Here is a 16832-nt window from a genome sequence, read left to right as displayed (position 1 = left end):
AGTTGTAGTAAAGGTGTTTTTCCTTAACACGACAGTACAGGTTTAAAAATAAAACTACATTTTAGAAAAGTGCATTAAAGAATCTTGTTTGTATACGTGTAATCAACATTGTTAATAATACACAAATATCTTAAACTATCACAAAAAATTAAACTCTATATATCACTAGAAATAAAAAACATGGCTACGTAGCTTATTTAGCTAGGCTGATAAAAGTCAGATCGGTCTCTAAATTATAAATATGAATATAAAATATTCGTTCTGACTTTTTTCCAAAGTACATCATCCAATCTTATAATAGAGAGAACTATGTACAAAAAAATACTATAGAGTATAAACAAAAGGTATTTTCTAAGAAACACTTCTTATTTGGTTAGTCATATGTTTCTTTATATGATTTCTATACATACATATAGTCGACTCGTATATACTTTAATCATTAGAAAATTATACAGAGTGAAAATGAAAAAATGCGAAAAAGTTGATGAAGTGGTTTCTTCTTTAATTTTTTTTATTTTATATGAAAAAGAACCGTTATTTGTAGCTGATTTTTTCGAACTTATTCATTTGCATGCACCCTGTATATACCCAAATAAATATATCAGAAATATTAGTCCATATATTTTAGAATATATTATTTCTACATCCGTTATCAAACTAATGCAATATTTTATCTCATCTCAACATCACTAACTCTGTAGTGTAATATAAACATGTAAAACAAAATGAAAAATAAATGTGTTCATTTGAACTACTAACATACTCTGGAGACCAAAAGGCACACAAAATTTTAAATATTCTTTGCTTTTTTATGGTTACTGAAATAACTGGTAACAAAAAACCATTCAGCTACATAAAATATGTACCTAAATTATTAAATTATTAGTTTAGAATATATACGAGGTATGTAATCAAATAAACCTTTCATAATCATATATTAATTTAACTCTTTATTACATACCCGGTATATTCGTTTCACTAATACGAGTATTTCTATAGCCTGTATAACCATCGTGCAACGTTACGTCATATATTGTTTTACGTAATAACGACATAATATCGTAAATTACTTCAGTCTGTTTCTAGTAACTGTCTCTTTATTTTTGAGGTTATGATCCTATTGAAGGATAACGATCAGCGTCAAAACTAAACATCGATTGTTCTGTCTAAATACAAATAAGTTTGTTACTAAAATGTTGCTTACTAGAACCGGTATGTGCGAATTATGGATTGAAACACATCCAAAATGAATAAGAAACAAAAGCAGGGTTTCCACATGCAAGGATTACTGGCGCCAGTTTTCGCCACTTTATTGGCGCCATTACCCGTTTCCCACAGGTCTATAGTAAATTTAAAACTGGCATGTCATTACGTTCAGTTTTGTGAGATTTAACATCTTGTTATGCTCTAGGGTGTAAGCATTCCTAATACTTCGAATTTTGGCCTTTGCGAAATTTACATCAAAGTTGCTGAGAGAATCAGATATGACACCAACAATTCTTCTTAAAGCTTTATCCCTTTTATTTCGGTCCTTATAATCACTTATTTTATTGTTCCATAAGCAAGGATGTTGTTCGTAGGCTTCCAAGAACTTTATTATTAATTCAGTAGACTACTTTTTTGAAACAAACGACATTTTTACGACTGGAGATGCTCGCTGTCTTGTTTACACACAAAACTGGCGCCAAAACGTACAGAAGCGTTGAACTTTAAGCTGGGTTTCCACATGCAAGGATTACTGGCGCCATTCAACTGGCGCCAGTTTTATTGTATGTGGAAACCTGTAAAATCGATTGGCGCAAGTTTAGTGGCGCCACTAATTCATGTGCCAGTAAAGTCCAAAGCTCCTGGACTTTTTGGCGCCAGTTTTGTGTATAAACAATACAGCGAGCATCTCCAGTCGTAAAAATGTCGTTTGTTTCAAAAAAGTGGTCTACAGAATTAATAATAAAGTTCTTGGAAGCCTACGAACAACATCCTTGCTTATGGAACAATAAAATAAGTGATTATAAGGACCGAAATAAAAGGGTTGAAGCCTTAAGAATTGTTTTTTTTTAGAAATTTCGCAAAGGCCAAAATTCGAAGTATTAGGAATGCTTACACCCTGGACCATAACAAGGTGTTAAAATCTCATAAAACTGAACGTAATGACATGCGAGTTTTAAATTTACTATAGACCTGTGGAAACGGGTAATGGCGCCATTTAATTATGGCGCCAATAAACTGGCGCCAGTAATCCTTGCATGTGGAAACCCCGCTAAACATACATAACGTACTTGAAATTTTCTAAACAATATGAACTAATACGTCCTAAAACGGATGTTACATTAGTAATGATGACGTAAGGTTCAATGATTGTTGTACATACCATATTTTTAATATTTATACATACTAAATAAAAGATCCGAGATATCTAAGGGTGATTCTACCTGCTATAATCATGCAAAGATATATGCCTGCCCATGCAATTCGTGTGGTTTACATCTACATAGATATCACTAAAACAAGAGTATAAGTATTAATATATAGTTAGATTATGTGAAGTTCAACAAAATGTTATACAGGGTGTCCTTGCCTGAGCTTACACTAGAAGTTTGTATAAAACTTGAATATTTAAATTAGAGATTTGTGAGCATGAGATTATATATCAATTCTGAGACAATAATAAAAAAATCTCCAATAAAAATATGATTAGTCTTTTAGAAACTTGTAATGCAAGGCAAGCTAGGGGCATACATATACAGGATGGTTCATGAGGGAATGTCAATATTTCAGATACAAATTTCATTACTGAATATTGATACTTACGTACCTGAGGTATTGACATTTCTTCATGAATCACCCTATAGAAAAAAATAAATAGCCTTGTTGAGGCTAATGAAATGACTAGAAATACTCCTAATTTTAAGCAAACGACTTCAACAACTTAAATCACTTGCCTTAATCTATATACAGGGTTGTTCACCACATACGACACGGAGTATTGTAGCTAAACGATTAGATTTTTACAAATTATAAGTTTTGGGTTTGTTAAAGGACTATTAGAGCTACAATTTGAAAATATTTTAAAAAGATACAGAGTGTCCCAAATAAGTAAAAAATATTATAGTTATATTTTTTTAAACGGAACACCCTGTATATTATTATATTTTTAGATTCTACGATTAAAATAAAGGTAAATTTTATTAAGGTTTATCACACTTAAACCTTGCCGTTTTTGAAATATTTTCAATTTTATGAAATTGCAGTAAAACTTTTAAGGCTTCATTTCTCCAAGGGTATCGAAGTTTTTAATACTAAATAATTACTGAACTTTATTTATTGATCAAATATTGTGTTGCAATAATAAACAAAATACTATCGTATACAGGATGTCTAAAAATTTATATTAAATAATTACTAGCTTTAAACGGCAATAACTTGTTTAATTTAAATGGAACACCCTGTATATTTTACGAGAATCAGATGCACAATTTAATTGTCTATCAAATTGTATTATACCATTTTTACCTATCTCTTCAAGTTTTCGTAGAAGTAGCATTTTCTTATAATTTAGACATCATTTATCACTATACCAATGGAATATTGACATTTTAGAATATTTTTAAAAATAATCTAAAATAACAATATTTCAAACAATACCAGATACTAATATTGTCGATATAATTCGCTTATTTCATTAAAAAAATAAAAAAACTGTTTGAACTGTTGTTGTTTTTTTTTTTGTTAAATAGCACCAATTAATATGATCCCAGTATTTAAATTCCATTAAATGACTGTTTACATTGATTAATAATAATTGCTCCAAATACTAAAAAACTGAATTTTGTATGTGTATTAGACAGTGTGGTAAAATGTAACGCCTTATAAATTTTATTTCATTTTTTGACGAATGCTTATTTATAACAACAGAGACGTTCATTTTCATAACTTATTATTGTATTGTATTCTGAGTCAAATCCACATTTATTTAGAATAATTTATTAATTAAAACAATTATTATTACAAAGTATGTAATTAACTAGTTGTTAGGCGGAAATAATAGGCGGAGTATATTAATAACTAGTAATAATTGGTATACTCTATTACAAAGATTTAAATAGTTTTCTTTTTGTAAACAAATGGGCTTGCAATATTATTATTTTTACCACCTGTATATTTTGTACATCTGTTGCTTTAAAAAAATCTAAAATGTCAATATTCCATAGGTATAGTGATAAATGAGGTTTAAATAATAAGAAAATGCATTTTGGTAGCATGCAAGAAATAGGTAAAAAATGGTATAATACAATTTCATAGACAATTAAATTGCGCATCTGATTCACGTAAAATATACAGGGTGTTCCATTTAAATTAAACAAGTTATTGCCGTTGAAAGCTAGTCATTATTTAATATATTTTTTTGAACACTCTGTATAAGGTAGTATAATTTTTATTATTGCAACATAATATCTGATTATAATATTTTTTACTCATTTGGGACACTCTGTATCTTGTAAAATTATTTTTAAATTGTAGCTCTAATAGTCCTTCAACGAACCCAAAACTTACAATTTGAAAAATTCTAATCGTTTAGCTACAATACTCCGTGTCGTATGTGGTGAACAACCCTGTATAACTTATTCCTCATTTATTTAAATATGTGACAACGTCAACTATTTTATTCTAATCTCATGAAAACTGTTGAATAAATCCACTGATTAAGTTGAAGTAACATATCGAACATACTAAAAATGCATTCATAATTTAGAATCACCCTTAGAAGTAGGTATTTAAATAATTTCACACATCACTTTTGCAAATACAGAGGGAATATCCTTTTGGCAAGGAAAATAAAACGAAAATATAATATCATTTGTTCGAGACCAATGTAATGTACTAACAACTAATTTTTGTCATGGAAAAATAAAAAAAAACGACAATTCGAAACAAAATAAACTCCAAATACTCCTTTTCATTGCTACCTCGGATTTCAGCGAACAATAATGTGTTTTTTATGATGGAATTACCAAAATGTAGGATAAACTATGCTGTGGAAAGTTCAGTAAAATTTATATTGTAACCAAAATTTGGTTTGGTTTAACCACGAAAGGCGCAAGAATGTATTTATATTTTGTTGTTCTTCTTCTTCGTTCTCAGCCAGGTTCCATCCAGTGTTGGATATAGACCTCTTCTAGGTTTGTCCATGCTTCACGATCTCTAGCCAATCTCATCCATTATCTTCCTATCACTGTTCTGACGTCATCAACCCATCTCTTATTATAAAACGAAAATATTATGCTCTAGTGGACTGATTTTGATGATGAAAAAGCCGTACAACTTCGCGTATTTCATATCATAAAATCGAAAAAAAAACGCCGTCGCAGTGGCCTTTGAAACGACAATAGACGATTATTTCTGTCCATAAATAACCCCATCATAAAAAACGCATCACGGTATACTTTATATCGAAACCTAGACCGAAAATCAATACACAATAAATACAACGACTAATTCTGCGTCTTCAAACTGCTACAACTGTGAGAATCCTTGATGACGGGTGCTGATTCCCGCCTGATGTCATCCTTCAGGTGACCAGTTTTGTCCTTCGTCCTCAAAGGTACGCTTTCGCGCCGATTGGGGTTGTTGATGTGGGAGATAAATGTGGCGCTAGAGGGCGTGGTCGTCGTCGTCAAAGATGCGAAGTCTTTCTTGTTGGTCACCTGAATTTCGTGAAACGATCATGACGTATGCATTTGCTGATAAAAGCAATGGTAAAATTCAACACAGACCTAATTTTAGCATACTGGTATTTAAAGTAAATTGAAGTATTAGTTAGAAGCCTGTTAAAAAGATTAGGAAACTGTAAGAGCATTCATACTTCTTAGATTAATATTCTCAAGAGAGATCTCAAATATATAAATGACAAACCTTAATGCAAAAACTAATGTAGCCATGATATACAGACCGGACCACCGTAGTAGTAACATAGGCAGAACCGGACGAATTAGCGTATACCCGTCCGCCGGATAAAAAGCAGGCAAAAAAATGCGATAAAATAATAGGTCGATATGTGATAAGAATTTCAGAATTTGTATTTATTCGTGTTTTAATAGCCGAAACGAATACGTAGATTCTCGCGACAGTTCTCGTGTAAAATTTATTTTTTAAGTAAAATAATGGATGTTTAGGAAGTTCGTGAGAAAATTCAAATTGTAAAATGGTATTTCCAAAATAGGTCTTATCGGGATATACAAACAATTTTTCCACAAACTTTTGTAAACAGGCCAACTCCATCTTTACCTACTATATCAAGAGTTATTAATAATTTTGAAACACATGTGTGCGTGTCCCCACAAAAACACAAAAGCCTAATGTGTTGATTAATGAAGAACATGAGTTAAAGCAAGTGTTCGTTTGTGCTACCGCGGATCAAAATCCCACGTTTTCAAGTAATCAAATTGCTGAGGTGGTTGCCCTGCACAATGCCCGTATTGTTCAAGGATATTTGAACAATACTTTTCCCAACTGTTTAATTAGTAATTATTAAACTATTTTGTGGCCCGCTAGATCACCAGATCTTTCTCCCAATGATTTCTTTTTGTGGGGTTATGTAAAATCCAAAGTGTATGGTCATAATAGGGCTAATAATCTGGATGAGCTTCAAGTAAAAATACGAGAGGCTTTCCAAACTATTAGCCCTAATATGTTAGCCAATGTCAGACGGGGATTTTACGACCGCCTAGGCTTCTGTCTAGTACAAGAAGGTGGTCTTTTTGAACACTTGTTATAACTTTTTTTTATTTAGAGTAATATTATAGTTTTTTTTTGGGTTTAGAGAATTTATTTATTTTTAGTTTTGGTTTGTAAACACACTCAACTAATAAATATTTAAGTATTTTTATTTTAAATGTTACCTTAAGTGAAGGTAAACACTTAAAATGAAAATAATAAATACATGGCACTCCTCGCGTCATATTCCTAGTCTGTCACGACCGACCCGTCCAAGCACAACTGCAACTGCGTATTGCCTGAATAGCCGACTAGCCGGCAGTGACTCTCGAGTACGAACGCAAAACGGGTAAACGTAAATTTGTCCGGCAACTTGCAATGTTACTAGTAGCCTGGTCTCTCTCTCTCTTCTCTGTATAAACCAGATGTAAACAGACACATGCTAGGTTGTTACTTATTTGATAACAAAGCTTATTAATAAAGATCGTATATAGGAACATGAATTAAAGTAGGCGTGCACTTAATCAAAATATCTGAAAAAAGCACCTCGCAATGTTGCCACGGTTACTTTTTTACTAGACTTTTGACAAATCGCAAATGAAATTCGTAATTTTGTCACCGATTTTTCACTTCAATTTTAGTTAGAATATACAAATATGGTTTTATATCAACATATTACACAAACCACGTGATGATGACGTGCACGCCAACTTTTACTGATGTCCCTATAGAGTCGATGTCTCTTTTTCTCGCTAGACAGACTTTACTTAAAACTATATATATAGAACAAGGTTGTTATACAGGGTGAGTCTTAAATGCAAATATTTTTAGAGGCAGTATATTTCGATCCCAGAAACACGTCTATGAGTTTTATTTGCGACATTTTTTTTGGATTTTTTTTAAGTTTATGTTAAAAATATCTTGACAATATGACAACATAGGTAGTAGATTAAATTTACAAGAGAGAAAATCCAAAAAAATCTAGTGGTTTTCAAAATTTATGCAAAAAATATATATTATTTTTAATTTTCAAAGTAAAATAACTCGGTTATTTTGTACTTATTTGAAAAACGGTATTTAAGACCCACCCTGTATAGGATTACATAAATACATTAAAAAACCTACCTCTTTGAATGAATTAATGGCCTTGCTCATCCACGGTGCCCAACTATGTTTTGCCAATTCTTGTTCTGTTGCCCTCAGTTGATGTGTTAAATTCTGAAAAATAAAATGGTTATAAAAGATACTTTTATTAAATACAACTTAATATTTAATAGAGTAATTTGTGGGTAAATGATTTAACCTTTTGCTTAATTTTTTTTTTCTTATACCGGGTGCGTCTCAAAAATAGCTAACTTTTTTAATTTTTTAGATAAAAAAACGAGATTTGGTATGCTAGTATATGACATAAATTAGGATTGATTAACGTATTCAATTCTTTTTGGTCGCTTCCTGTTTCACCGGAAATGTCGCGTATGATTCTGATTTTTAAATAACACCATCGGTATTTTTTTATTTTATTCGATAGAACATGACACTCTGAATAGAATGACATATCATATGTCAACTTTTGACGATATATAAAATATTCAGTTACATACCTGATTTCGACATTCGGCTTCGACATGTGCGAGTTTGGTCTGCGCAAGTTCTAGTTCTAACTCTCTTATCCTCTCTTCGTTCGAAGCCTGATCTCCAAGACCCGCGTTTTTCTTCGCTTGACTATTTTCTTCGAGAAAACTCGAACAGTCCGGGCACGATGACATTTTAATCTAATTAAAAGTTAATCAACATTATAATCCAATTATTTTTTACTACTTACCATTAAGGTTTCTAATTCTTGTCTAGCTACACTAAGCTGCATGTCCAATCGCTGCCTGACTAGCTTGTAATCGTTGACGACTTGAGCGTTGTTTCTTTTTTCTTGATCCGCACCATCAACCTATAGAAATCAGATTAAGACTATTTTTATTGTTCTATATCTCTGGGTACTACGTACCTCTCTCTTCAGTATCTCCTTCAACTGCGTTATCTCGTCCAAGAGGAGTTTCTTCTCCTCCTCCAGCCTCTGGACGGTGACCTGTAACTTCTCCACCTCGCTGGCCTCCCTCTCTTTGCGGTACTGGGCCTCTGAATCCGAAGAAATTATTTCCCAACCGTCTAACAATTAGCAAAAAAAGTGTCTTTTGTTCCTTTGGTCTATGAGACCGCTGACGTTATTTTTATTTAGTAGACAAGTCAAAAATAGCTAATTTTTTAGGAACACGCTAGCTAAATCGGTTGGTTAGTTTTAAGTTTAGTAGAATTAGAATATTGGTAATAATAAAATGGGGACTAATGTAACAAAACTACTTTCTGAGCTACTTTTTTAAGATTCTAAGCAGGGAAACATTAAAATATGTTTTGACATTGAAAAGTCAAATCATACTTTAATAAAAAAAATTAATGTCACTTTTTGTATACTATTTTAGATTTGTGTTCTTTTTGAAAGTTTGTTTTTGTAGTGTGATAAAGTTAGTGGATAAATACAGGGTGATTCTTAACCTATACGCATAAACTTGGGAAATTATTCCTGATGACAAATAATGACTAATAATGAAAAAAAACGTTAGTAAAATATTTTTAGATTCTGAAATAATTTGAGTTTTTTTTCACAAAAATGTATCAACTTTATCAGTAAATGCACATTCAATTTAACGTTTTTTGTTTTTATTTCAAATAGTTTGCGTATAGGTTAAGAATCACCCTGTATGCATTATGACTAATAAAAGTGTTATATTATAATCTCAGAGCTAGCAACGTTTTCGAGAAAGTATTTTAAGACGTCTGCCTCTTTGATATATCTTTTACTATGCTCTCTGGAACAGCATGTGGCCTCTGGAACAGCATGGCAGCTTTACGTCTGGCTGCCGATACCACTACTGCGCATCGGAAGAAGATCCTATATTTATTATTAATTTAGTCCTATAAATTCTAGTATTGAATATAAATCGAACATGTCTCCATAGCGCAATGCGTAGAGTTTCCGACCACGAACCGATGATTCAGAGTTCGAATCCGGGCCAGGGCAAAGACTTTTTTATTTTATTTTCGTTTATATTCTGATAGTAAAGTATTAAATCCAGATTCGAACTCTGAATCATCGGTTCGTGGTCGGAAACTCTACGCCCTGCGCTGTGGAGACATGTTCGATTTATATTCAATACTAGAATTTAAAGGACTAATAAAAATATAGGATCTTCCTTCGATGCGCAGTAGGGAACTTAACGTTTACCGGCAGCCAGACGGGCCGCATGCTGTTCTAGAGAGCACAGTAAAAGATATATCGAAGAGCCAGACGTCTTAAAATACTTGTTTTTCCGACGTTGCTAGCTCTCGTACTATTATGTGAAGCTGTCTGCAATAGGAAAAATCTTGTCCTTAAAAGAACTCCACAACACTAAAAGTATGAAAACCTCTGAAGTATGTTCCATATTTTCAAAAAACAAGGTATATGTTATTTAAAATAGTTTTTTAAACCGACTTTTATTCAGCGAAATATATATTTATGTTAGGTAACTTAATCACTTTAAACATTATTAGGTAATTTACCTTTGGATTTTTTCTTTCTTTAAATAATTAATACACTAGTAAATATTATCCAATAAATAATTAATATCCGAATAACTATTATTTTCTCTAATTTATATATTTATATTTTCTATTTTATGACATAAAAATGACATATGCACAAAAGAAAGACAGATGATTGGTTAGTCAATGTCAAAGACAAAGATAGTCAGATAGTCGAATGTCTGTAATGTCTTCAACAAAAATGAAGCGAATTTACTTATCCACTAAGTTTATAAAATCTAAGGATAGAACCTAATCCACACTGTAGAGATTGCTTTCATATTTACTATATATTTTGATATTACGAAAACCTACAACTGTTTGGTATCTCTTATCTGAGACAAAAGTCCGATCACAATCTTACTGTTTAGGTCACTTTGATCATCAAGCTATATTTATTTTAATAACTGTGGAAAATCAGAAAATATTTTCGAATCGAATAGAAGCAACAAAAACAACAATTAAAATGAACTAAGACGCAACATTATCCCATTTTATTATTAAATTATATATATTACATTAAAATTACCTTTTAGCACTATTAAATTTAAATTTATTGCGTTCATATTCATGACCAACTCCATGAACCAAGCACTACTAATATTTTTTAAATATTATAACAATAACGATTAAAAACACCATGGCACAACTACTTTTTAAAATTATTAACGTTCCATACGAAAACAAATTGCGTGTTACTTTGATAAGAGACAGATAAATATGAAAAAAATATTGTCGCTGATAAAATCCCAAGTATTAAAAATAATTTAAAATACAGGGTGGCCCATCGAAAACGTTCCGCAAGGCATAACGGCCAGGTTTTTTTTTTCAAAAAATCCAAAAACACGTCAATTTTGTTTGTGAGGGGGACAACTTTTGCCCCAAAAATGGTTGCAAAATCTTCAACCCTCTAAGCGGTCATCCCCCAACTTTTTTCAAATGAGTGGCACCGCAATGAGTAGAGCTTTCTATTCTCTATATTTCCCCACTTCGTTTTGAAAATCGGTCGAGTTATTGAGAAAATATGAAGGATTGAAATTCGAAAAGTTTATTTAAAGATTTATCAGAGTAAATGAAAAGGATAAATTCCTTCGACCAATTTGCTGTTTTTTCTTATTAGCTTTTTTCGGGTTCTTGTTATTACCGATTCCGAACCGTCCTAGAATTCTGCAGCGCATACGCAAATGAAATAATGTCTTCATATTTCCTTCTGCGCATACGCATCACAGTTCTAGGACGGTTCAGAATCGGTAATAACAAGAACCACTTGTCACAAGGTTGAACGATCAGGTGCGGTAGTTGCTAGATAGCTGTTCTGTGACTTGTGCGTTGAAGTTCTTCTCAATATCGTTAAACTGACCCACAATAGAATTTCCAAAAATACCATTTTGTGTGTGCACCTCGTGAAAACCCCTGGGGTTGTCCTTAGCCCAGTACCGACATTTGTGCCGATTAACTACACCGTTCAAAAAGAAAGTACACTCATCCGAAAAACACATTAAATAGGAAATTATTATCATTCGCCACTCGTTCACTCATAGTTTCACAAAATTGCAAGCGACGATCAAAATCGTCTTCGTTGAGTTCTTGTACCAACTGAATTTTGTACGGGTGGAACTTGTGTTTTTTTAATATCTTTTGGACACTTGTACGATTCACGCCGGTCTCATTGGCTAATTTTCTTGTACTCAGCGTACTATCCATAGCAACTTGGCCCAATACGAATACCTCCATAGCTTCAGTTACTACAGGATTTTCCCTCTGCCTCTTTTTATTCATAACGAAACCAGTTTCGCGAAATTTTGCTACTAACTCGCGAATTTTTTTGCCATAAAGGTGTTTGTCAGGATAGCGTTCATTGAATATGTGCGCAACCCGACACATTCATTATTTTTAAAATAAAGTTCGACTATTTCCACTTTTTCTGCAAGTGAGTACACCATAATTGTTAAAAAGTTTAACGATATTGAGAAGAACTTCAACGCACAAGTCAAAGAACTAGCAACTACCGCACCTGATCGTTCAACCTTGTGACAAGTGAAAAAATGCAAAATAATAAGAAAAAACATTTAGAAACAATGAGAAAACACAGCAAATTGGTCGAAGGAATTTATCCTTATCATTTACTCTGATAAATGTTTAAATAAACTTTTCAAATTTCAATCCTTCATATTTTCTCAATGACTCGACCGATTTTTCAAAAACGAGGCGGGGAAATATAGAGAATAGAAAGCTCTTTTCATTGCGGCGCTACTTGACCATACTTGACCCCCCTTCCCATTTGAAAAAAGCTGGGGGATGACACCCCCGCTTAGAGGGTTGAAGATTTTGCAATCATTTTTGGGGCAAAAGTTGTCCCCTTCACAAACAAAATTGACGTATTTTTGAATTTTCTGAAAAAAAAAATTGCTCTGGCCGTTATGCCTTGCGGAACGTTTTCGATGGGCCACCCTGTATATAGATTAGGGTGTCCCTTATTTAGAAAGTTGATAATTTCTCTCACGACGCACGCCCTATAAATTTTTAGGTTATTGTAAAAAAAATAACAGACCATTGTAAACCCTTAATATTCACAATAAACCTTGCCCCAAAGACGATTTATTTACCATTTAAATTATGTCAATTACATATTCTTGTACAGAACTGAACGCTCTACAAGAAAGGTCTCTTACGATTTTTCGATAGACCTAGTCCTTCAAAAATTATTTACGGTTAAAATTAACCACTCGGTAAATTCATAAATTCTTCAATTTTTTGGAAAAAAATATGATTATTTTTGAAAAATTTAATCTATTACTGTAAAAATATACAATTCTGATGGTGTTAAGGTTGGGAATTAAGAAAACTTCAAGTCTAATGAAGTTTATAACCATTAAGTAGAGCTGATTTATTTTAATAAACATTCATCAGTTGGATTTTGATAAATTCACCGGCAAAAAAAACCGGCCACTAAAAACTAGTACCAATTTCGAAGTTAGATTTCTCGCGAACCACTCATTAGATTTTGATGATTTTTTTTTTAAATTATAAACTAAATTCTTCTTAATGGATGCTACATCAGAAATTTTTATTCCGAATTTATTTTGAGCATATATAGGGCACAACCTTAAGACGAAGTTTTTTGCCCGAATTGCCCCAAACACCCTGTAGGATGCAGCAGCTATAGTAGCTATTGCTAAATCAAATCACATTGTAGCCTCATCTTTTGTGAGCATTTTGCTTTTTTAATCATGACATAATCTCTGTTTGTATTGGAGATACGCTGCTTTAAAACGAACGTCTCGGAAAAATGCTTCGCAGGCAGAAAGTTTTACGGGTAAATAATCAAGGCGACATAGGCGAAAACGGATTTATGAGTATCTGCAATATGACAACAACGGTTGTCAAATTAAAAAATGCCATTAGCTGTGACCTTTGAATAAGAAGACTAAGGAAGGAGCATATCAAAAATCTTAGGTACACCGCGATGGGCCTCAAATATGGCCGACTTAAATTCCGGTTTATCAGTGTCGTTCTAATTTTATTTAAAAAATCTAAAACTATGATGTAGGGTAGACGTGGGGTAGACTCAATAATTTGTTGTTTTATTTTACGTTGTGAATAAATGTTGGTAGTTATTAAAATTGTTATAAAAATATATAATTCTAATAAAAATAGATAAGTTATGATAAGTATTTATTAACACAAACATCCGATACGCTACTGAAGCAGATAAGTCAAATTAACGTATCTAAATTCTTTGACATCTAATCTTTGACAAGTAATAAATAAAAGCTAAAATGCAAGAAAAATATATAATTTAGTTAATTTAAGTGAATTTCATAAATGATCGGTTTACTACACGTATGTATATTATATAGTCACTTACTAGCGAAAAGTTGTTCCATTATTTCACTCAATTTTTGCCGAGATCTACCGCACGCTACACAACCAACTATTTTAGAATCTTTTTCGATAAATCGCGATAGTGTCACTGTTAATTTAAGTTCTGCCACAATTTCCATCTAGATTTACTACCTTTATACATCTATCAGTAGTAGAATAAATAATAAATAACATAAAATAAGCTCCGTAAAGACTGACAAATCCACAAAATTTCAAATCAAATTCAAATATGTCAAATGAATCGTCAAACAGAACTGTCAAGGATCCCCACCCTAGAGTGCTTTTTCCGCCCACCATGCATGAATACATGGATAGCATTATGCTCCTTCCTTAGTCTTCTTATTCAAAGGCTGTGACGGATGTGGTTCGTATTGTGGCTTTAGTTGAGGATGGCCGAAGTCAACGTTATATGTCCGATACCCTGGGTATATGTACTTCGAACAACAGTCCAGGATGCCTGGAATATGAAAACGGGAAATTTTACCAGGCTAGTGGGTTCCGGAACACAAATGCAATTGACGACCGCTTTATTGTCCTGAATACTTTACGAAATCGTAGAATTACAGCGTTTCAGAATCAACATCTGCTACAAGCCGTGCGTAGAACTCAAGTCAGTGAGAGAACAATCCGACGAAGACTAAAAGAAAACAGCTTGTCTGCAAGGAGGCCTGCCACAGGACCCCAACTATTACGTCAGTTTGCGCGTTTACGTGTGAATTGGGATATTGAGCAATGGATTAAAGTCCTTTTCAAGGATAAATCGCGGTTTTGCCGGCGAAGCATCTTTCCGAGATGTTCATTTTAAAGCAGCGTATCTCCAATACAAACAGAGATAATGTCGTGATTAAAAAAATAAAACGCTCACAAAAGATGAGGCTACAATGTGATTTGATTTAGCAATAGTTACTACAGATGCTGCACCCTACAGGGAGTTACAAAGTTCAGACAAAAAACTTCGTTTTATTGTTGTGCCCTGTATATGCTCAAAATAAAATCGGAATAAAAATTTCTTCACACAAACAGTATTCAAATTTGCTAAAACAAAGTTAAAACCAAACCAAAAACTTACCTTTGGCAGCGAGAAACTCTGCTTCGTATTTCTTCAGTTTCTTAACTTTAATATGGCAAGCGAGTTTAATCAGCTGTTTGGCGGCCTCTTCGCTTCGGCACTTCTTAGGTAGCGATACGCGGAAATATTTCAGGATTCCTTCGAAATCCTGCTGCAATAGGTCCTTTTTACAGGCCATCAGGAGGGCTAAGGCCATTTGGAAGAGTGTATCTATTCCTGGACAGATAGAAAAATAGCATATTTTTATTTTATGAAGAACAGAACTGTATAGTTAGATATAACTATATAGTTATTATATACAGGATGAGTCGTAAATAAGTGCAAATCTTTTTAGAGCTGGTAGATCTCAATAAAAGAAGCATATTGTCTCTTTACCGTTTTTCAAATAAGTCCAAAATAACCGAGTTAAGTTTCAAAATTAAAAAAAAAATCTTTTTTTTTTGAAAAAAAAATTGAGAGCCACAGGATTTTTTTCTGTAATTTGTTCCTCTATTTTAAATCTACTACCGATGTTATTATACACTCACCGGCAAAAAAAACCGGCCACTAAAAACTAGTCCCAATTTCAAAGTTGGATTTCTCGCGAACCACTCATTAGATTTTGATAATTTTTTTTAAATTGGAAATTCATTCCTTCTTAACGGATGCTACGTCAGCAATTTTTATTCCGAATTTATTTTGAGCATATAGGGCACAACAATAAGACGAAGTTTTTTGCCCAAATTTTGTAACACCCTGTAGGGTGCAGCAGCGGTAGTAACTATTGCTAAATCAAATCACATTGTAACCTTATCTTTTGTGAGCATTTTATTTTTTTAATCACGACATTATCTCTGTTTGTATTGGAGATACGCTGCTTTAAAACAAACGCCTCGAAAAAAGCTTTAAAAACGCAGAACGTAGGTAAGTTTAACCTGAAAACTAACTAAAACATAAACATTAAAAAAAAAGATAAAGAAATTTTAAGGGACTAATATCTAGTGTCCACTCGCCTGGTCAGGCCCGTTCCTGGGGTATCTGGCGCCTAAGTGCAGCAATATTTGGTGCGCCCTTTTTATATTTAAATCAATTATATATTTTAATCTTAATCTCAAAAATTTAAAGAATTTATATTCTGCGACAAACGAGCAATATGTAATTGGAAATGTAAAAAAAATATTCTAATTAAAGTATAAAAACATTTATTAAATAAATAAAATAAACAAAACCACAAATATTTAGTAACAAAAATAGTACCCTAAAGAAAAACTGACCCATTTTATATGAAATACATAAAAACAATAAACTAAAATTCGGAAATAATACACATGTACTGATTTCTTTCGAAAATCGACAACTATGAAACTATGAACCCTTCCCGGACACAAACGGTACATTGTGAGACAGGAAATTGTAGAGAGAAACAAGCCCTATAACATAGGATACAACATTTTAATGAACTAGGATATATAGAATCCAGAAAATCAATAAAATACAAAATATACGAAATAATATACATGTACTGATTTCTTTCGAAAATCGACAACTATGAAACTATGATCCCTTCCCCGACACA

At 32.6% G+C, this 16832-nt stretch overlaps 1 protein-coding gene across 5 annotated transcripts in view; it reads right to left on the bottom strand.

Moving 5' to 3' along the window:
* Positions 1-65: 65 nt before the first annotated feature.
* LOC115882903 (rab GTPase-activating protein 1-like) overlaps positions 66-16832 on the bottom strand; it is a 59905-nt gene continuing 43138 nt past the window's right edge. For 2 of the 5 annotated variants that reach the window (XM_030901164.1, XM_030901166.1), the window contains exons 17-22: positions 15278-15493; positions 8711-8871; positions 8534-8653; positions 8313-8483; positions 7837-7929; positions 4563-5702 (exon numbers count right to left, since the gene is read on the bottom strand). In XM_030901164.1, the coding sequence (XP_030757024.1) occupies positions 5490-5702; positions 7837-7929; positions 8313-8483; positions 8534-8653; positions 8711-8871; positions 15278-15493 (974 nt within the window). In that variant the 3' untranslated portion in view covers positions 4563-5489. Of the gene's footprint in view, positions 2499-4562; positions 5703-7836; positions 7930-8312; positions 8484-8533; positions 8654-8710; positions 8872-15277; positions 15494-16832 lie in introns of those variants that run through there. The other 3 variants (XM_030901168.1, XM_030901167.1, XM_030901165.1) reach the window with 3 other exon arrangements.

Source organism: Sitophilus oryzae, unplaced genomic scaffold (assembly GCF_002938485.1).
Source record: "Sitophilus oryzae breed Bouriz unplaced genomic scaffold, Soryzae_2.0 scaffold_179_pilon_pilon, whole genome shotgun sequence".
Taxonomy (NCBI): domain Eukaryota; kingdom Metazoa; phylum Arthropoda; class Insecta; order Coleoptera; family Curculionidae; genus Sitophilus; species Sitophilus oryzae.
Note: the sequence above shows the minus strand (reverse complement) of the source record. Positions and strands in the feature narration are given on the sequence as shown.